We start from the raw sequence: 21,211 nt of genomic DNA on the forward strand, positions 1-21,211 counted from the left end.
TGAGCACTTACCAGTCCTCCACCGGCTGAAAAGAAAAGCCAGGTCAGAGAGTACTATTAGGAGTTTTTCAGTAGTGTCAAAAGCATTTTAGAAACGTGTTAGCAATATGCCTTTTTTTTCTAAATCCACAAATTAGGTTCACAGAAAGTTTACATCCTCTGATTAGGTGTTGCTGGATTTGTCCATTTGCATTTCTGTACCTTACTGCAAAGGTGTCAAATCTGACACTTCCCTTACAAAGGCAGGAAGAGGTGAGCATTTTGGGGGTGGGACTAGAGAAGGGGCAGTGTGGGGAAGGAAGGTTTCCAACAGCTCTGATGAAAAAACAGGGAAGCGTTTTCAAGTCCTTTATAGAAACTGCCTTTATTCTTTTCCATTCCAAAGTAATACAAACAGACTGTCTGATCTGACAGTGCACTGCCTTGTAAAAGGAGAGAGAGGCAGCACTCTAACAGGACTGCTCTCGTTTGATATGCAGGTGAAGAATAATAGAAAGAAGGGCTCATTTTCCCCTCTTTGCATGTCAGTCACTCACACCTGTTACAGGGGGAAAATGCTCCTTGTTAGACCAGGTCAGCTGGGAGGACTTAGAGTTCAAACCTCCTCCCAGCCTCTTGGCAACGTGTACCAGGTCTTTCATCAGAGCCTCTAGCCAGGAGGCAAGATCAAGCTTTTAAAGCATACAAATCAACTTATATCTTCTTTCATCTCCCACTAGCAAGTATCCTGCAGCTCTCTGCAGTCTCCCTCTCCAAATAAATGTTTCAGTCTCTATTCCAATTAAAAGGACAGAAGAATAAAACCAGCCCAGGCCTCAGCAGCAGGTCTAGGGGATGCACAGACATCATGCAGCAAATCTCTGCTAAGCAGGCAGTTGGTTCCTGTGTGTAACACAGTTTACATTTCTTGCCACCCAAGATGCTGCTGTTAGCAGAACAATATCAAACATCAAGGAGGATTTATTCCTATGAGAAGTGCTGGAATGAGTGTTGGTTAATCCTGGCACCCAGAGCCTTGCCACGTTATGGTAAACTCTGCCCAGAAAACAACCCTACATCCCCAAGGGGCCATCCACTCTTGACAGCTCCAGCTGTTGGAGCCCAGTTTCAGGATTTCCCAGTGTTTGGGCCCATGTCCAAGCACAGCTCTGCACACGCACAGAAGCAGCTCTCCAGTCCTGACTGCTCCTCTACCCTGCAGACACACAGGTTTTACAAATCCCGTGTTCAGCTGCTGGAACACACTGAAACTTGTGTCCAAGCCACTGCTCTTTTCTCTGGAGATGAAAACAACTGGGCTGAGCAGCACAACTCCTGTTCTCATCTTGCTCCACAGCAGAGCACAATGGTTTCACACACTAATCCAGCTCTCTTCACCAGAAGCCTACCCGTCCTCCTAAGAGATATTATCTTTTTTTTTTTTGCCTGAGATGCCTGGTTCCAAGTTGCATCCTCTAGCAACTTCCCGAGTCCACAGTTATCTAAATGGATAGTGTCACTAAATTGTCCACTTTGAGCTTCTCAGGCTTCTGCATGAGCTAAGCTAAAGAAAAAGCAAAGGGGGGAAAATTGTCTGTCTCCTTCCATGAGATTTTAGCTCCCTATACAACATTAGCATTTCATTATAGTTTTCAGCAAATGAAATTCATTGCACTGCATTTTAAGGAGGTTAAAAAAACCCCAAGCTGGTTCAGAAAACATTCAAACATGAAAATACACCTCACAGCCTGAGGCCTTAAGTTAATTTAGTTAAACAAGATGATGACTGAGGGTGATTTGATTAGTTATACTGCCTATGTTGCATTACACGTTCTATAGCTCACTTACCAGGTGAGGAAGTCATGGCTTCAAAAAGTCTTTTAATCAAAACATAGAGCCTTAAGTGCCAAGACCCAGATAGTAGGTCAAGATTGTCTGAAATGAGAAGGAAAAAGATTGAAATTAGACACTAGAAGAAGTAATGTATTTCCTTTCTTTTAATGTCAAGTGAGACAGAATGTATTTCCAGAAGCAAATACAAGTTGCTTTGGTTACAAACAAAAACTACTTAGTAAAACAACAACATACAAGTAATTATATTAACTGATCCCTTCTGGCCTTAGATTTCTTAAGTGTAAAATTAACTCAATTTGCGGTTTTATAGTTTTTGCATTGGTCTCTGGCTAAAATATAAGTTAGAAAGCAAGGAGAGTTGTTTTCTTTGTATCTGAGAAAGCTCAGACCTAAGGCATCTTCAAACATGCATTCACGGGCCACTTCAGGAATTGCACAGATTCAGTCACCCCCAGCTGAACTCTGCAAAGCTCCTGCACCACTGAAGTACAAAGCAGAGGAGCCTAATTTAAAATCATCACCAGAGAGGCACAGCTTAAAGCATCCTTAAAATGATGTGCCTGTGCCCACTGAGTGGGAAGGGACATCGCTGGGCATCACCCAGAGCCAGTGTGCCCACTCAGGAGTTCCTGAATGGGTTTCAGCTTCTTGTGGCCCCTGTAGAAGCCTGGCTGTGTTTTGGGCTTTGCACCACCCATGACTGAGACACACACACAAATAAAACTTCAGCCTTCCAATCTTCCTAGCCTAAGCTAAGTTCACCAGAACCAGCCTGTGCTGAGCAAAGTCACTATGAAACCCCTTCCACGGTCACCACGCAACAGGTTTTGTAATCAATGTTCCACATACTGAGAAGGGGGGGAAGCCCAGAAGAGACACATCAACTCCATCAGCAGCCCCATCAAACTCTTCCACCAGTGAGGAGAGGTTGTTCACAGCCTCCACGTCTCATCAAGGACCGAATCACACAAGTTGAGCAAATTTGCCTCCTTTGGGCCTGCAAATGTTACTCGATGTTTACAACCACCCTTGGCAGCCTCATTACTCATGGCTGACCCCAACATTGATAATATCTACCTACACACTGCCACTTTCCAAAACAACATACTCAGATTCCTTTCCTGCTCAACAGATCCTCAGCAGATGCCAGCACAGTACCAGGAGCCTGAGACTACTTTACACCCATGAGCCTGGTCCAGATTCTCTCTGTCGTTCACAGGAGCAGATTAACTGGTCAGAAAAGGAGCGTAATTGAATCCCCTCATCCATGCAGAGGGAGCACACAGCTTGTTACCAAAATCTAGGATTCTGGAGCAAATCTCTGCTGAGGAGCTGCTACTCCCCAAGCAGCTGCAAGCCTCCTACTCATTAATCCCTCAGTTGAACCAGCATTTCTTACTAAGCCAACACACGTTCTCATTGAAGTCCAAGACTCCTCAGGAGCCTTAGGGTACCTCTACAGAGTACCCAGGATGTCCTTTAGTTCCCAGTAAGCTTTATAGAAAGTGACACAGAATTTGGAAAGCTCCTGAATGCACTTAGTCTCAAAGAGAAGGTTTTAAGACCCAAAGGGCACAAGCACTCCCACACCACACCTGGTGGGCCTGGAACCCCCAGCAGGGCTGCACAGCTGCTGCTCTGCTATCTCACAGTGACCACAGTGGCTGGCCCCGCCAGGAGCAGTGGGACACACTGCACTTTCAACTGCTGCAGGAAGCAGGAAAAATGATTCACATCCTTTCAGCCAGCGCCGAGCCGGAGCGTCGCTCCACAGCTACAAAACTCCAGTGGCAAAGGGAAAACACAGTGCAAAAACCCAAGTCCCTAATGCTGCTCTGTGCTTACTCAGGACTGAGTTCCTTCCCAGAAGCACCACTCCTCTCTCTATTGATGAAATTACAATCTACTCCCCGAACCCCTTTAAAAAAAAAGCAAACAAAAACCACCAACCAAATTCTTAATTGTCAGCTTTTTGCTAGAAGGTCTATTGGATGCATTTCCAGCAATATGTACCTGCTTGCTTTAACACCTTGGGATTTATTTATGTTTTTTAAAAGATGCAACAAAAACATCATGCTGATGTGCAAGTTGTTATAATCAGAGCCAATAACAGTTTGGTCTTGTTTAGTTCTATCGAGAGCTATACAAAGAAGGGAGAAGTATTATCTCAGGGTTTCTTGAGGAGAAAGGTGATAAAACCAGAATTTACCAACAACTTCCATGTGTCTTTTATGGGTTTATACAGTCACACACCAATTTACAGCTGTTAAAATCAATCATTTCATAGCACAGAGAGGCAAAGGGCAAAGGAAAAAGGGAAGGGGACTAAAGAACTCTTATTTAGACTATGAGGGAGAATGAATCTGTAAGGCCAGAGCATCTGCTGACCTCTCAGAACTGTCAGATCTTCCCTAAAATCAAGCCTCTTACTGCCAGCCACAGGAATGACTGCTGTTGAATCAAGCCAATGTTTTCTTGCATTTAATTTGTATCGTACATTAAATTCAAGTAAGTACACTCAAAGCAAGCAAAATCTTCTCAGTTTCCCAGGATGGAGTCTGCTGCCAGACACTCTTCCCTCCATTCTGTATTCAGGCAGTGTGACTTTAACCTCAGAATTACATTAATGGAGAACTGGTCATGTGTCTCTCAAGCTCGGAGTTTTACTGCCTAACTGGCCAATTCATCTGAAAAACCCTCCTCAAATTTTACATTCCCAAGTCTCCTATGACTTAAATATTATGAGACTCAGGTACTGGATGAATCACTAAGGTCTTACATGAAGAGCAAGTGTTGATGGGTGAATGACAGATGCATACACTCTACTTGTTCTCTTTGGTCACCCAAACAGATTAGTTAAATTCCACCCAACACTGAACATTTCAGAGAAGGGTTCTCCTTGGTCAGCCTAGCAATGACCACTCTGACTCAGCCACACAAATGCATTTAAAATTAATAGATGCAAATGACATAGGCCAGATGGAAAATGAAATATGCAAACAAACATAATCCATGTCATGCAAAATAAGTAGATCAGGAAAGAAAAAAGTTACATATAGTCAAGCATTCTTTGGTTTGGTGTGGGTTTTCTGTTCTTTCCCTTCCCCTCCCAAACACAATGCTTGCATGCCTACTGCCTGCCCTGGGAAAATGGATCCCTGCAGTGCTGGCAATACCACGGGAATTCTCAGGTATTGGCTCCCTCCTTGAATACATTAGATTCCATGCCAGGTGCTTTTAGATCTTGTCTACACAAACAGGTGGACTCCCTGGTCTGGTAGTCCTGCTGTGACTTTTCCAGTGCAGCATTTGCACAGTCACTGAGCACATGGAGTGACACACAGGTCCTTGCCATGAGAACACAGCAATGGCTGGCCAAGCAAGAAGGGGTTTAGCCGTGGATCCCAGTTTGTTCCACCACTTCTGGGGAAACAGACCAGTTTGTGAGAAAGTCTCCACCAAGTGTGCTGTCTTCACCTTTCCTTCATTTTTTGCTGGTGAGAAACCAAAACAAAACTGTTGCTCACACCACATCCCCCCCCTAGAAATGTAGCAGAATCCTACAGTGTAATGGGGAGATTTGGCTTTCTGGCCCAAATTAGAAGATTTTGACTTCTGGTCCTTTTTGATGCTGAAACACATGGGCCTTCAACCTTGCTCCATTTCCTGTTAGAATCTCAGTAATGGGCAGGGAAATGGGAACTGGTGGAGAACATGGAGAGAGCCTACCTGGTGCTTGGGGTTTGTTTTCTGCAGTGCTTGTAACCATGGCATCTGAGCAGCATGAAATCAAACACACCTTCAAAAGCGGAAGGGCTTCACTTCCCCTGTCCTTCCCCTGGAACAAAAGAGTATCATTTTATACATGTTTTGTACTTACTGGTGGTGTTGTCAGAGAACATTTGATATTAAGGAACCGTCTGGACAATGTTATTTTAGACATTTTTCTGAATAAATCTGCAAAGAGATTCAAGCAGCCCAATTACTTACTTGGGGGTTGGTTTTCAAAGCAACCAAATCTGAAGTGCCTGGACACACAGTTTTGATTTGACTCATGCTGCCTTAAAGTTCAGATCTGTACTGATCTGACAATGCAGCTTAGCACACAGCCCAGATGAACACAGCCCTTCGTGGGATTGGGTTCTGCAGCTGTAGCTTCTTTTACCAAAAGCTCTAAACTTTTCTCTGTCCTCCTTAAATTTTTTTGTTCTGATTTTTTGTCTAGACACAGGGCAATCCCAACTTTCCCTATTTTGACAGCTTTCTCGTTTGTTATGGTCACAGATTATAGACACACACAGATTTAACCCTGTGTCCTTCTTTTCTGCCTGTACTTTAACAACTCCTCACTTCTATTCAATTAAACTGTTCCTGACGGTCCAAACATCCTCAGGCCTCAAGAGGGATTCATCTTTGTTTCTTTCTCAAATTCTCTCTGACAAGCACCCCTGTATCTCACCCAAAGAAAGAAAAATTGTATTTTGCTGTTGATAAAACCATTTTTTAAAAGGCAGTGTTAAGCAGTTTCAAAGAGGCAGTGCCCTTTGGAGCTGTGTTATTATCCTCTTCCTCCAATTCTTTCATGAAAGTCACAAACCAGAGTGCAACAACCCAAATGTTTCCAAGAGCAGCAAACTGCCACCTTCTATATATAGCCCAGGTGACACAGTTCAACCCCAGCCTTATCTAACAGCCTTAGCAGTACAGAAACACACAATGCTTGGAGGGCTGGGGATACATTTAATTACAGCAATTTACTCACAGTAAGTTTTGGCAACCAGCTTCAAGTCACCGCTATGTGTTGATAAAGCCTGCAGAATTTGGGGAAGGCTCTTGCATCCATACTCCTGGGAGTACCCCTGCAGAACAAATAGTACAGACCTCTCTCCCTCATACTCTCCTCTCAACTGAAAGACAAATTTTACATCTGAAAGTTTTACAAGTTTTCTTTGGAAATGCTTGAATAAGCAAGCTGGACTGTATAAATTATCGAGGTGACAAGTGCCACCTCCATTTATGGGCCCTTCTCAAACCAGATCAGTGCTGCACTTCCTGCCCCTGATTTACTGCCAGCTTATTCAGCCATGGAGTAGATTTACCGTGCCCAAGATACCCCAAACTCCCCTGCATGGCTGCAGTTTGTCCCCTCAGAAGGCACCGTGGGTAGCGTCAATGTTTGACAACTTCCTGAGCCTTTGGGCTCTTTGATCCTGTCAAATCCACCCAAACAGACTCTACCTGCAAAGCCACGCTTGTCAGTGTAATGAGTGAAAGGTAACACCATAAACTTCACAGGCCTATGAACACTAAATTAGGTGATAAAGGCAGTCATATATCACTTCATCAAACTAATTCTGTCAGTAAGTGAAACCTGTGAAACCATTTACAGTATGCAGTCTGCTTCAATTTATATCATTCTGCCATGAAATCGATGCGAGACTATAAATGGTTTTCTCAGATTGAGATATGGACACCTTTATCCTGGCTGTTAGCTAAGAGACTATCAGACCAAAAAAAAAAAAAAAAAAAAAAAAAAAAAAAAAAAAAAAAAAAAAAAGAAAAAGAAAAAAGAAAAAGCCAAACAAGCAAACAGATTTCCCTTAAAAATCCAAGCCAGAAATCCCTGAAAATTCTACTATTTAAATTTAAGACTTAAGCATCACCTCCTAATGGTAGAGCACACACAGGACAGGTATTTTAGGGAGACTGGTAAGACTAATAAAACAATGTTGTTCATATGCGTGTTCCTAATCAGGTCTTTATAGCTGAACTCCTTTAAATTCACTGCTCATGTAATGCAAGGTATTTATTACTAAAATAATATGAAATTCACTGCCTGACTACATCCAAAGCTTTAGAAGCCTTTATTGAAAAGAGTTTAGTAACCATATTTTTGTATACTAAAAGACAATGGAAGCTAAAGACAACGGAAGAATTTCCTAGTTCTTTACATGATGTGGGAATCCTTCAGTATTGCCACGGGGCTTTGGCAGTTAAAAAATTTCAGCAGAATTCTAAAATAAATGTATTTATACTTGGATTTGTCGCTAAAAGGAAGGGAGGCAAAAGAATTTCAAGGCAACCAAGAGTGAACAGAAGTTTTGCAGCCGTCAGCCGCCTGCAGGGATGTGGAGTTTAGGAAGAAGCGTGCATCTCCCTAGAAATCAGATCTGAACAGAAGGCTCTTCTGCCCACCCCCCCCTCCCCTCCCGGCCCTGCTCTGAGCAGCTGGGACAAAGTCTTCCCTATTCACAGGCAGGCAGCAGCTCTTCAGAACACAAAAAAGGAGGAGGCTTGTAAAGACAACTGCGTATAGACACTGGAAATAACTCCCGATGGCCACATTCCTCCCATTGTCCCTGCTCCCCGCATTGTGTCACGCCATATGCTTTTTAAACGCACAAATTGCAATACAGAAGATGCTGCGTTTGGCCCCAGGCTGGGAACTGAGTCTCTGTACGAGGCCCTGAAGGCACAGGCAGAGCAGCATCAGAGCTGGGCTCCTTATTGAGCCCTCCACGACACTCTAAAGCTCTTCCTGCAGCCAGAGCCATTTCAGGTCATTCCTAGGTTTTCCATGCCCTGAGGCAGATATGTTTGGGTTTTTTTTAAACTCCATTATTTCCTGGAGAGATTTTTTTTTTTTTTTAAAGTAAATTGAAACCCCATTTGGCCTAAACAGGAAGAGAAACTACACTAGAAGATAGCTATTCCATTGAACAATGAAAACTACAAAATGGTTCACTTACATACCATTTGATACTGAAATATACTGGTTGGTATAGTAAATTATACGTGTTCTCTCACCGCAAGAGAAAAATAACATGATTTTATTTCCTAGAATCCTGTACTGCTGCAGAAACAAACTATGTATTTTAGGACTCTAGAAGAAACAGTACCTCTGCATTGCAGGTACTGCTCAGCACAAAGTTACTACTCTGCAATCTAATTAACCATTTTCATCAGAAGCCTCTGGTTTTTTACCTAATTTAGAAATGCAACTAAACCATGAAAGAACAGTTTTCCAAAATATGTGAGGGCAGATCTGCCAGTATTCAAAATTGAGACTGAAAGTTAGAAGAGGTGAGAGAAGTTTATTAACACAAGCACAAAGAAAGTCCTGAGCCTAATTTATGCGTGCGTCAGCCTCAGTCTTTATATGCTCCCAACAAAACTGCAAACACTTAAAAGCTAGAGAGAGGCAGTCAGGAGGAACACGAGTCACAGCAAACAGAATGGACAGATGGCTCAGATTAAATCATTAGTGTAAATGCCTGTGTAACCCACACCACTTACCTGGAAGCTGAAAGAACCGAGTCCATCCCACCAGGCTCCACACAATTGAGCCGCTCCAGTCCCAGTGCTCCTCTACACCAGAGCAGGGGTAGGCACAGGCCACCCACCCAACCCTTCTTCTGCTTCCTATAGCTAAGCAAATTAAAGACTACAGCCAATTAGAGAAGTACATTTGCTAAATTTATCCAGTACCCTATGCAAAAAGGCCACAGATTTCCAAGGGAGTCATCTGGTGACAACAGAAGGGAAAGCAGTAGACCTCACCTTAGACAAGCATTAGTCAGACAGGTTCTTTAAAAAGGAAAAGCATAGCCAGTAAGTTCTTGGACAGAAGGAGAATTTTTGAAGCAGGCAGTGCAACAGCAACACAAGCAGTTTACTTTTAGACCACTGTAACAATTTAAAGAGAGTAATAAATTCAGTATATCCTGTTTTACTACAGACTGGAGAGCAAGAAGTACACCTTGACAAATCCTGGAATACCAGGAAATTTTAACCCACCCATGCATTTGTCTCCAAAACAAATGAAAACAAATGAAGTGCAAAGCAGTACATCCCTCTAAGGCTGAGGGTGTAGTGGCTGCCCCACCAAACCCTTCACCCCAGCTGCAGCAGGTGCTTGAGCTCTGGAGCACTGCTCATTTCCCCTTTCTGCACTACACAGACAGCATTGTACCCACCCCTGGACATCCATCAGCAATGCCACGGCACCTGCCTCAGGACACTGGGCCTCTTTCACAATGTGTCCTTCAGCTAAAAGGCATTTTCTCTCTAAGTGAGTGGCAAGTGTTTTCACACTTTGTATTATCCACTAAGGTTCAACACTATTCATGTGCTGCCACAGCAGCTTCTCTGTCTGCAACTACAGAGCCAGAAATACTGGAGAATGAAACTTCACCACACACACTGCTATTGCACAGAGCAGCCTGATGGAGCTCATGTTTTATCAGCAGATACCAAGAGAAATACCCATGATTAAGAGTTCAGCTGTCTCAGTTTCGACCCAGTCTTATGTTACTTTTCCACTTAGAAAGCCTGGAGAAGTTTGGTTTTAGTTTTTTGTTTGTTTGGTATTTTAAGTTGTTTCAGGGAAGCACAGACAAAGCTGTTACACACCTTGTGTACCACCCCTAAAAATAAGGTCCTCTTCCACAGCCCCCGAGAAAAAGGAGCTTCTGAGCTGTTCATTGCCTTGTTCAATATACTGAATAAATTTCTTAAGCTCCTAAGCACTTGTGATCAATGAAACAGTGGAATTTCTGGAAGTTACACCCACAAACCTTATTCTCCTTTAAGTCATCTGTTTGTTACTTTGCCACAAACATGCAACTCATTTCACCATGTTCTTTTTTGGGTCAGAGGCTTATCAATGCATTGGGTTCTTTCCACCCTTGCTAGAGACGAACTAAATATCAAGGATCTTAATTCTCAGTAAGGACAGCACCTTTTTTCACCTCCAAATTCATGACAGCTGTTAAGTGGACTAAAATCTGATGCTTTCAGCAATCTGTTTCCCTTTTCCAAGGAGAGCTTATGTTTGCATTCACTGTCGTTGGGCCAACAGCTCTTCAGCATGAACTTTCTCATCATTTTATTTGAAATTCAAGCCACAGAGCTTTCACTTCACATCAAATAATGTCATAGCAAACTCAACAGCCCCAACATACAGGAAGCTGAATAAAGACAAACAGGGGTGGCAACGCTGCCAAAGATGATCCCAGGACACCAGTGACACCTAGGGGCTACTGAGGTGGGAGAAAACTCGGACAAAGGCTCCTCCTAAAAGCTCTGCAGTACAAGCCCTTGTCTCTGGGTGCAGAAGGCACCTCACCAGGGAGGAGTACCTGAATACCTGAAGTTACATTTAACTCGTACTCTTATTACATTTACAATTGAAATAAAAAATTACCAAAAGCAGAAGTACCTGGTAGTTTATCCCACCAGCAGCACCTCAGTTCTCCCAAGGTTCTGTATCAGTTACCAGAACTTGCATCCAAATGCCAGCACCTCCCAAGTGGCACAGGTACCCTGTTCACGTGGGTGACACTCAGGTTTGTAGCTCTGTCAAGAGCTTCATCAACACATCTCCCCTCCGCATGCTCACCTGAGCAAGGAACCGAGGTGCTGTTAGGACAAAAGTGTTCTCAGACATACACAGAACTGCCCACAAATTTAGGGTTAAATCAGAGGACTTCAAAGGCACTTGGATGATGTGTTGAACAAGCATGTTTTAAAATGCATGTCTTGGCAATTAAGTGCACACCACCACCATTCTCCCCTTGGTGTGAAGGCAATTCACCTGTGTGCCGACCTGTTTTGTGGCACCCAAACACCTTGATTTTGCAGCTTACAGAAGTATCTGGGTCTTTTATGACCAAATCAGGGCTCGTATTAGCTTGCTCTATTTAAAAATTCCACAAACCTCTCAAAACACAGCCATGGAGAAAAAGAGTTAATGAAGGTCTTATAACCTGAGTACCTTCTGAACAGGAGGAACAGTCCAACCCCTGAGCACCAGCACTGTTCCACTCACCAGAGAATTAAACATGAACAGGGAAGCACTCCAGCTTGAAAGGTTTCAGCAATCTTCAAAGACAACACCTCACACCTCAACAGAAGACTGATAATCACTGTACAGAGCAAATCCAAGGGCCATAACTGGAATTCTCTGCCCCTATGCTACCCCTGTGAAAGCTCAGGGGCTGCAGCTTTTTTTGTTCAGACACTGAACAAAGCAAAAAGGACAACAAAGGTGTCTTCTGGCAGATTTGAACAACACAGAGCCCAGCTGCACATGCTCTTCCAGGAAATTTGTACATGATTTCAGAACAACTTGTTAATATAAAGATTCAATCTTCCATGTGGCCACTAAACTTACAGGTCAGAAAAGCTGGCAGCAATTTCACTCCAGGACAGGAAGCCAGAGCTAACATCACTGCAAGCTCTAGAGTTTGAAATACCAGCTCACAAACCATCAAGGAAAGCACATATTCTGACTTCTTACTTGTAGTAGAAGCCTCAAGAAACAAAAAGGCAACTAAAAATATATCTGTTTTATTTACCAGTTTTCTAAAAAGCAAAGTCATAAAAATTAGTCACAAGTGGCAAAACCAAAATATATTGCACAGTGTACAGAAAACATTGTTGACATGTTGACAAAGTGTCATCACAAATAAATCATCTTACAACAGTTTGGAAAAATTACAGCTTCAGAATCTTATCTATAAATGGAGGCATGTAGATTTAAAGTTACAGGAAAATATTTTAATACCACCCTGTAAATGCAAACACTTTAAGGATGCAAGATTAAGTCCATAAGTAAGCACATCCACAAAATGCTCTAAATATACTTTTCTCTTCCTTTCACTAAGTTATGGTTACAAGATGGTCATTGAAAAAAAATAATAAAAGAAATTAGGACAATTTAAAAAAGACATGGGGAAAAAAGAAAGCATGCTAAAGCAAAGAAGTTCGAAGTGGTTGAGAAGTCTTTGAAAATTATTTGTATAATGATGATGCACTCCTTTTATATAAAGCTTTTATTTTTCCCAAACCCTGGTCCATGTTTGTGTTTCCATGTAAAAATGAAATATATTTAATATGTTGGTATAGCTGCACTGTTCCATTTATGAGTAAAACACTTAATACATCGGACATGAACACCAACACTTGAAAATTTCTCATTCACTTTGTATTTACAAGTATTTACGTTTGACCTTGCTAAACTGTTAAAGACAGGCATCAGATCTTGCTGGGTAGTGCTTCACACTACATTTAAGATACTTACTTATTTTAAATTGTGATTCTGCTTGTTTCACAAGTTGACACACTTTGCTACCTGCAGAACCTGTCTCCAGTGCAAATTTCCTCCTGACTGTCCAATTAATAGCTAATTACTTGACACAAATTATTTCTTCTGCTAAGCAAATCCCAGTCGCATTTGCGTGTTTTTGGTGTCAGATCTAACTTCACATCCTCTTTGTATACAAAGAGAAATATTTTTATAGAATGACAATAACCTTAAATTTCAGTGAATAGAAATGTTATCCTAATAAAAAAGGAAATGCTTCCCATGAAAAATATTTTACGACAAACATATCGAAGTTAACTGAATTAACTTTCGTCGTTTTTCACCCCAAGACTTACAGCTGACATCTAGCAGTACAGCAACTAAATGTCCTTTAACTAACCAACATATTAAAAGTTGTTCTCTCATGTTCTCTTCCCACATTCAACAGACATAAACAGCACAAGAACATAAAGTACACATATTCAAGTCAATACAATCTCAGAGGCATTAAAATTAAATCTTCAACAGCAAAGGATTCCAGCCACGCTAAATTTGAGATTATGTAATTCAAATAGAGTGAGTCAGCACTATTCTCAAAATCACTTCTTTTTTATAAGAACTATCTTCAAATGACAAGACACATCTAATCCTCCCTTGTCACATACAAATTTGATGTTTGTTTAGCCACATTGGAAAAACTGATGGCCAACCTCCTGACAGAACAAGTCAGAAATAAAGGTTAAAGCTACCCCAAGCTCTGTCTAACAGACACTGGAGCATATGCAGTCATCCTCTGTGACCTTGGTCTTTAAAATCTTTAAGCATAAGGATTTCTTGAGTACAAATCCTCAGAAATTACGCTTCAAGGTAATAAACAGTCCATCGTGTTGCAGTGTCCATTTAAATAAAAGGCTACAAAGTTGCCAGCACTCCTCTATACTTACACATCAACATGTACTTTAACCCAAGACCATCTTACAAAATTAGCTCAATGTTTCTCTTAGAAAAAAAAAGTTCCTACATTCAAAACTAGAGGAGACAAACAAAGAGGATGGGATCAACTGGTATGAGAAGGGCAAGTGTGAATTGATTTCCTTGAAGGTTACTTCTTCTACTGTGCTGGACCACTTCAAATATTAAGAACAATGCTAAAGAGCCACTAAGCAAAATTGCTCAACAATTTATAATGCTGAATCATTACCAAAAGGAGATTTGAAGAACCGTATGCACGTAAGGATACTTTCAGCACTTATTAACCCACTCTACAAAAAACAGTAGGCATCAATGAAAGTTTCTATAGTTTGTAAAGAAATACTTGAGGCATATAAGTGCAAAATGAGTCTTTTAAAGAAAAGCGATACCATCTTCAACAATGTCCTTACTGGGAAGAGATTGCCACCATTTAAAAAGAGATTCATTCACAAATGACTCTTCTAGAGCAAGAAAAACACATTTGCTTTTATGAACTGTATTCATCTTGCTGGATAAAAGATTAAAACCTTTATGGATCCTTCACTGTCGTTTTGAAGCAACTGTCAAAACAACAGGCTCAAAGGCTATGTTTGTTCTTCACTGACTTGATTCAGGGAAACCAAGTTGTTTTCTCCACTATCTTCAATCATTTCATTAAGGTCCATTTCATGGATTTCTTCATCATATGATGTATAAAAATTGCTCTGTATATTGTCCTCACAAAAAATACATTCCTAAAAAGAAAAAAAAAAAAATAGAAGCACTCGTAAGTAAAATTTAAAAAAAGCTTTTCTAAGCAACAGTCCACCTGCAAGCAATCCTTGATTCCAAGAGAACCTTTCCACCTGTGCTGTAGCTATCAGATATATTTTAGTCCACAACTTTTCCACACACCATGATTTTATAAAGTGCAGTAAATCAGTGAAAGTACTTCAGGAACTCTGCTGGAAACAGTTGTGCCATAGATCACCAGGTGGGTGCTTGTAGGATCAGTGCTGCAGTAACATTAACATCACGATTAGGATTCCACTGCAATTCTGTCACACTGACTTTTGAAGCACTCATGTGCAAAGAGAGCCTCTGTGTTTGACAGCTTTTGTGCAAAAAAGCCACAAATGACAGAAAGCTTAGGGATGAGAAAACACAGACAGGTATTTGGGTGTGAATAAGTAAAACACACAGACAACAAATAAAATTGCATGGATGCTTTTTTTGTTGGGTTTTTTCTTTTTTTTCCTTTCAAGCCATTAAACTACCTAGAAGAATCATGATCCTGAGAGAGAAGTCTGATAGGAAAAAGGACCAGTATATTGCCATTCGTTTTGTACTTTGAAAACAACGGACATCCATTTCTGCACACAAACTAGAAATTTTTATGTAGTGAAGCTTCTGGCTGTGTTGCTAAAGCATTTCAAACAGATACACAGAAATTTAGAAAGAGGAAGGAAATTTCTTTCACTGTGTTCACCAGTACTTTAATTTCCTCCATTGGAAAGAAGATTTATGCTAAATTGAATCAAGCTAGAAACCACCGCACAGAAGTTTGAATTTCCTTTTTTTCCTATGCATAATTAATTTCTTCTTTTTCCTATTCATAATTGACCAAGCTTTCACAGCAACAGGAAAGGAAGAGTCTAACATAGGCAGCTAATAATTTAAGCACTATTATACATGAAAAAGTAATTAACTCATTAAACTTACGGAATTAGCAACAGTTTTTGGCAGTCCACCTTGCTGGATCCATGGATGAACTTCAATAAGCTCTCTTTTTTGTTCTTCTGTAAATTTTGGCTGTAGTTTCTGCATTTGCTTTAATTTCTGCTTATCTTCTTTTAAAACTGTTTCCAAATCCCTAAAATAAAATGTATTTAGAAATTGAGCTTCAGCAGTTTCTGGGCTTCATGCCTATATGAGGTTACACAGTCAAATACTAACATTTTTAAAGACTATTTTTGTTCTAGAATGTTATGCTTAGAAATCTTATATTGGAAGAAAATTAAAAGTGATTATTCCAGCTGCTCTCTGCATTTGCAGACATCTCTGCTGGCTCACTGTCTTTTCAAATCCCTTTGGTGAGAACAGTTTTCTTAGAGCCACTCAGGCAGCACCACAAGTGAAACCAGCAAGAACTTTGGTTTCCCCCTGCTGCAGCAGGAAATTCCAAGGTCCCCTTCAGTGGGAGGACAGTGCAAAACAGACACTAGATGCACTGGAGATACTAAAGCAGGAGTAGTAAGATGTGTTTAAGAAGGTCACCAAGAATGAACTAAACTTTAGGAAACAGCTCTATTTCAGCAGCCAAAATTCTCTCTCTCTCCAAATGCCCTACCTCCACTCAGGAACTTACAAAAACCCATCTCACAGCAACATTTATAGAGGAATGCAGCTTGTAAAAGATGACAATAGAAAGCAAGTTCCAAGAAATCTAAAATAATTTCTATTCCTTATAGGATACCTAAGAACAGGTTGGATTTACACTTCACTTCTTGGGGATCACACTCTGACAATGAGCTTCACTCTTCTTACCAAAATATCCTGTTCTTTGGCAGGCTTTGCTGCTTTTATGGGCTACTGGAATTCCTACCTATAGCTGTCAACACTTCAGACTACAAAAACTGAGAAATGTCAAAGTATTTTTAAAACTAAAAAAACCCCCTGAAGTTCTTACAGTGTATTCTCTCCTTTTCCCATCATGCCTGCACTTCTGTATTTTGAAAGCTTGTTTACCTTCCCTTTCAAAGGCTTTTTACTGAAACCTCCTATTCTTCTCAAAACACCATTCACTGCTCTCAAGAAATATAAACAAGTAGGTTGAAAAAAATAATCCACAGACTTGTCACCCCTTTTTCCCCTATATCTGCTCTTTGCTACTCAAGTAGCGAGTTTCTGATTTTTTAAAAAAGTTTATTTTATTAGAAGCCTTAGGATTTTTACCTTCTAATCCTTGTCCTAATTTATGAAGGAGAGTGAACATATGAAAGTTAACAACCCAGAAAAAAAATCCACAAGTCCAAGAGCAACATGTCACTGTATGTGGCACTCAAGGACAACAGCCAAGGACTAGAGATCTTCCAGGCCAGACCACACCTAGGTCTAAGCATATTCACCAGGGATTTCTAGGTAAGTAGTTACAAATCACTGGCTATGAAACAGCTTCCAAAAATATATATACAGTTCATTTCAATTCAGGAAATTGACCTAAAAATACAGGTAATCCTAATTAAATGATTTTTCCTTCTTGAGAAGTTCCTGTGTAGTATATGAAACATATAAAGGAAGCAAGAATTTTTCTTGACACTGAGCTAAACATTAAAACCAGTTTACTTCTACTGAGAGAGATTCAGATACATCTTCCCTCCTGTACACTTTGGTTTCCCCAACATAAAGAATGTAGGAAGGACTGTGCCACTGAATTACCGTGAAGGGATCTGGTAAGTCATCATAACTGTGTCATCTGTGTTTGCCATCAACAGCCAGATTGGATCCTGCAGCACGTATTTGATGAAGTGCTCACTTTCTTCCATTTCTGTCTTCATTTTGGTTTTATGGTGATTCTCTGAGGAATCAATGCTCCCAAAGTATTTGCTGGTGTGACTAGTTTCACTGCTCCCTGTAAACAGAGATTTAACATTTCATTATAAATTGTCCAATACATAGATTATCTGAATGTTTTTGAGTACAGACAAGATTAAAGAGAACTGAATGTATAAATACAACCACTATTCTACTTTTTTTTAAACAGAGGGAACTTCCACCCTTGAGTAACTGCATTATCTTTTTAAAACTCAAATTCTCAAGTGAAGTCTCCATTAAATTTCAAGAGATAATTAGCTGACTTTAATTTAAAAGTTTTAAATGAACATGAAGGAGTATGGTCTTTTCATTATTCCTTCATACCTGCATAATATCTTAATGGCTGTTTTACATACACTTAGGAAAGGTTCTATTCTGTAAATCAAGCACAATAGAAAAACATTTGTGTAATGCAATAAGAAAGAAATTAAGAATAAACTATGCAATGAGGAGTAAAGAAAAAGATTTTCACTTGATGTTCATGGTGTTTGCAATACCTCACGCTCCAACTCTTCTGAAAAGCCAGGAGAGTTCTGGCTGCCTGAGTTACCTGTTCTGCTCCCTGACATGCCACATCCATTGGACCCAGAGCCCAGGGACTCAGCAGCTGCAGACACACCACTCCCTGAAGAGGCTGAGCCAGTGCCTGAACATGCATCTTCTTGGAGTAAAATGTCAAGCAGGACACTGGACATGGAGAGTTCATCACTATTTTGAGCATCCATTGGAGACTCAGCCTAGTGATAAGGAGAAAAAGCAAAATTAAAAAAACCCAAACACCAAAAATCAAAGCTATTTATTACTAAATGTAAATGATTAGTAATAAATCCATTTCATTTCATATTCTAATGTTTACACAGTTATTCAAAGACAGTCACCAATAACACATGTCAAGGAATAATGAAGTGGACTGACAGGCAGACAGGGGGTCCTTCAGTAAGACCAACTGAATTTCTCTTAAAAAAATTAATAATATAATTTCATGAGAAAATAAGAAAGGTATTTTCTGTTCTCTTTTGACAGCACCTACTGTCCTGGACGAGTCAGATTTTACCCAAGCCACACACAACATACTAGCAATTGCTCCTACTATAATCTGCCTCAAAGAGATTTGCATCAACAGTCTCTCACTGTTCCACCTCTGTGAGATGAGAAGAAGAGTAGCATTGAGAGTAGTAAGAAAATGTTCCCAGGTGCTTCCTAGGCAAGATCACTTATTTGTATATTTTTAAGAGAAGGAGCATTAACTACGGTAATTTTTAACCTAATCAAAACTTGACTGCAAGTCAGTTTGAAGATTAAATATTAGAAATTAAGGCTGACAGAACTTAGCAAAACATGTAATAATGAAAAGAATTTACTTTACCCTGAACACATTCCTGAATAATGGAAGGAGGCAGCCAAAAAAGATATGGAATGCAGCTCCATCCTATCAGTGACTCAGCATTTATAATGATACTCTATGGTGCCTTTAGAAAGCACAAATAATAGTTTACATATTTCTACCATGGAAACCTTTACAGACACATTACTCCATCTCAAGTTATTTGTTAAACTGATTTATCAAATTGGAATGAGCCAGGAAATAAAAAACTCCTGAAGTTACCAAATAGTTCAGCATAGCTTTAGTGCAACAAACAAAACAAAAATAAAGTTATGGTCTGCAAGAAATTATGAATTCTTCATTTACTTTAGTTGTTTGTTTGTAAACACAGATGTGATTTTAATTTAAATCAGCTTCTTTCAGACCATTTACAGATTGTTCTTCCCATGCACACAAATTCACTAGCACAAAAGTTTTTGCTAAATATAGAGTGCCCACATTATTTTACAGTTTATTTCAGTGGTTTTCAATGAGCTTATCCATATATTCTTACTTTTGTCAATGAAATGGAACAAAACTCTTTCAGGATATATTTCCAAGCTTCCTAGTGTAACTTTAGAAGAATGATGATGTAGATTTAATTTTTAAAGGTTAAGACAACTCTAATGTTTGGACTTAATGTTTTTCTCAGTTTGCTGAAGTTTGCATTTACCAACTACAATTGCAAGTCCAGCTCCTGGCATTATATAACTTCTGTCTATCATTAACAAATAGGTCCTGGAAGTGAAAGGATCAAAAATGATGCAGCAGAGACAGGAGAAGGGAGGTGTGATCCAGACTTACTGGTAAGGATTCCTTCCCGCTGCCGTTATCCGTTGTCATGATCTTGCCTATGGTTCCTTCCTCACTCAAAGCTCCGTGTAAACCCGCAGGAGCTCCACTCTCTGCAGTTTTTGTGGTTTCTTCCAGCTGTAGAAGATTCAGAGGAGAGCTGCACCTCGACTGAAACAGAGGTGGTGAAGTGTGGTCCTGAGGACCCACTGACTGTGGAGTGCAGGAACGGGAGGGGTCATTGCGTGGCTCTGCGACAGGAGCCTTTTCAGTCTCTGCTGGTGGATTGTAATGGAATGGCTGTGCTGGAAAAAACGCCTGTTGTGGGAAAGGGCTGGGTGTGGCAAAGGGGGGCTGCGCTGGAAACACCGTCTGTGAGGAGAACGCGGAATGGGCAGGGAAGCTGGGCTGACTGGGGTAAAGGGTTTGAGGTAAGTTATTGTTCATCTCTGGGTACACATAATTGGGGAGCACAAGAGCCACGACAGGGGTCATGAAGGGTGCAGAGAACTGGGATGGCTGCATAGGGCAAGTATTTCCAGAGTCCGGCAAGGGATTAAAACCAGAGAGTGAAGTTTCAGGAGCCGGTGGCACTGTCCCTGCTGCTGGAAAAACAGGAAGGGAATATGCAGGCATAACTGTGGGGAAAGACACCGCTGAGTAGCTTGCTTGGGACGTCTCTGATGGTGACCAAGCCGTAGCATTTAAACCTTGAAGAGGGAACCGATGGGGGAATTTAGCTCCAGAAGTTGTACTGTCTGAAGAATCCTGTGGTTTAATGCGCTTTGATTTCCTGTTCTTTCCACTTTTCTTCCAAGGCTGATCCATTCCAGAAGTGGCATTTCTTTGTCCACGGCCACCTGCAAAAGGAAAAGTTATAAGAAAGGTTATAAAAATATAGCTATACAGGACCTGTATAACCATTAAAACTAAAAAAATAAAGATAAAAATCTGAGAAAATGCTTAGCAGTGTCTGACTTCTGTTCCAAGTCAAGTCCAGACTGAAATGAGAACAAATTCAGATCATATCAAGCACTTCTGAAAATGTCACCCACAGCTCCTAGGCCCAATAAACAAAACAATCTCACTATTACTGCTAGTCTCTGCCATTTCCATCCTGCTGATCACATTACTAACTTAAAGGCACTCAGACCATTATCAAATTGTCTCACCAATTACACAACAGTGGAATGGGGAAAACTGGAAAACAAAGGAGCTCAAAACAAAACCACAAATCTGAACAAAAGACAAGATGGCAAGACAGAAGAAAAAGAAAAGTAAGGGAATACAAGCACAGATACAGTAAAGCAAATATGCTAAAGCAGGTTTTTTTGTCCCTTGAAAGAAGATGCATGACAGTAATAGTATAGAGAAAAGACAAAAATCAAAATATAAGTTACTAAAAGGTCCATTATGACACTAAAAGCAATATTCCACGTTAAATCTTCTAGCAAGATTTATCAGAAAATTTTTCTGTGGGTTTTGAAAATAGCATGCAACTATCACTGTTCACACTGGTCCCACAATACAACTAAAAATGGAAACGCCCTCCCAACAGGATTTACTTTCTATATAAATACAAGTCTTGTTGTG

General features: G+C 40.5%; 1 protein-coding gene and 1 long non-coding RNA gene across 7 annotated transcripts in view; both read right to left on the minus strand.

Annotated features, from left to right (window-relative positions):
- Positions 1 to 365: 365 nt before the first annotated feature.
- On the minus strand, positions 366 to 9,864 carry LOC108445343. Its single transcript, XR_001860167.1, has 4 exons — positions 9,129 to 9,864; positions 5,562 to 5,670; positions 1,827 to 1,913; positions 366 to 537 (listed from the first exon to the last, which is right to left on the minus strand). It is a non-coding gene; the product is annotated as an uncharacterized LOC108445343 (long non-coding RNA).
- A 2,302-nt stretch (positions 9,865 to 12,166) lies between these two features.
- Positions 12,167 to 21,211, minus strand: part of PER2 (period circadian clock 2) — a 39,510-nt gene continuing 30,465 nt past the window's right edge. For all 6 annotated transcript variants that reach the window (XM_017728828.1, XM_017728829.1, XM_017728831.1 and 3 more), the window contains 5 exons: positions 19,631 to 20,480; positions 18,014 to 18,200; positions 17,308 to 17,500; positions 15,592 to 15,742; positions 12,167 to 14,624 (listed from right to left, as the gene is read on the minus strand). In XM_017728828.1, coding sequence (XP_017584317.1) covers positions 14,475 to 14,624; positions 15,592 to 15,742; positions 17,308 to 17,500; positions 18,014 to 18,200; positions 19,631 to 20,480 — 1,531 coding nt within the window. In that variant the 3' untranslated portion in view covers positions 12,167 to 14,474. The remainder of the gene's footprint in view (positions 14,625 to 15,591; positions 15,743 to 17,307; positions 17,501 to 18,013; positions 18,201 to 19,630; positions 20,481 to 21,211) is intronic.

The sequence above is a fragment of the Corvus brachyrhynchos genome, unplaced genomic scaffold, assembly GCF_000691975.1.
Source record: "Corvus brachyrhynchos isolate BGI_N302 unplaced genomic scaffold, ASM69197v1 scaffold223, whole genome shotgun sequence".
Taxonomy (NCBI): domain Eukaryota; kingdom Metazoa; phylum Chordata; class Aves; order Passeriformes; family Corvidae; genus Corvus; species Corvus brachyrhynchos.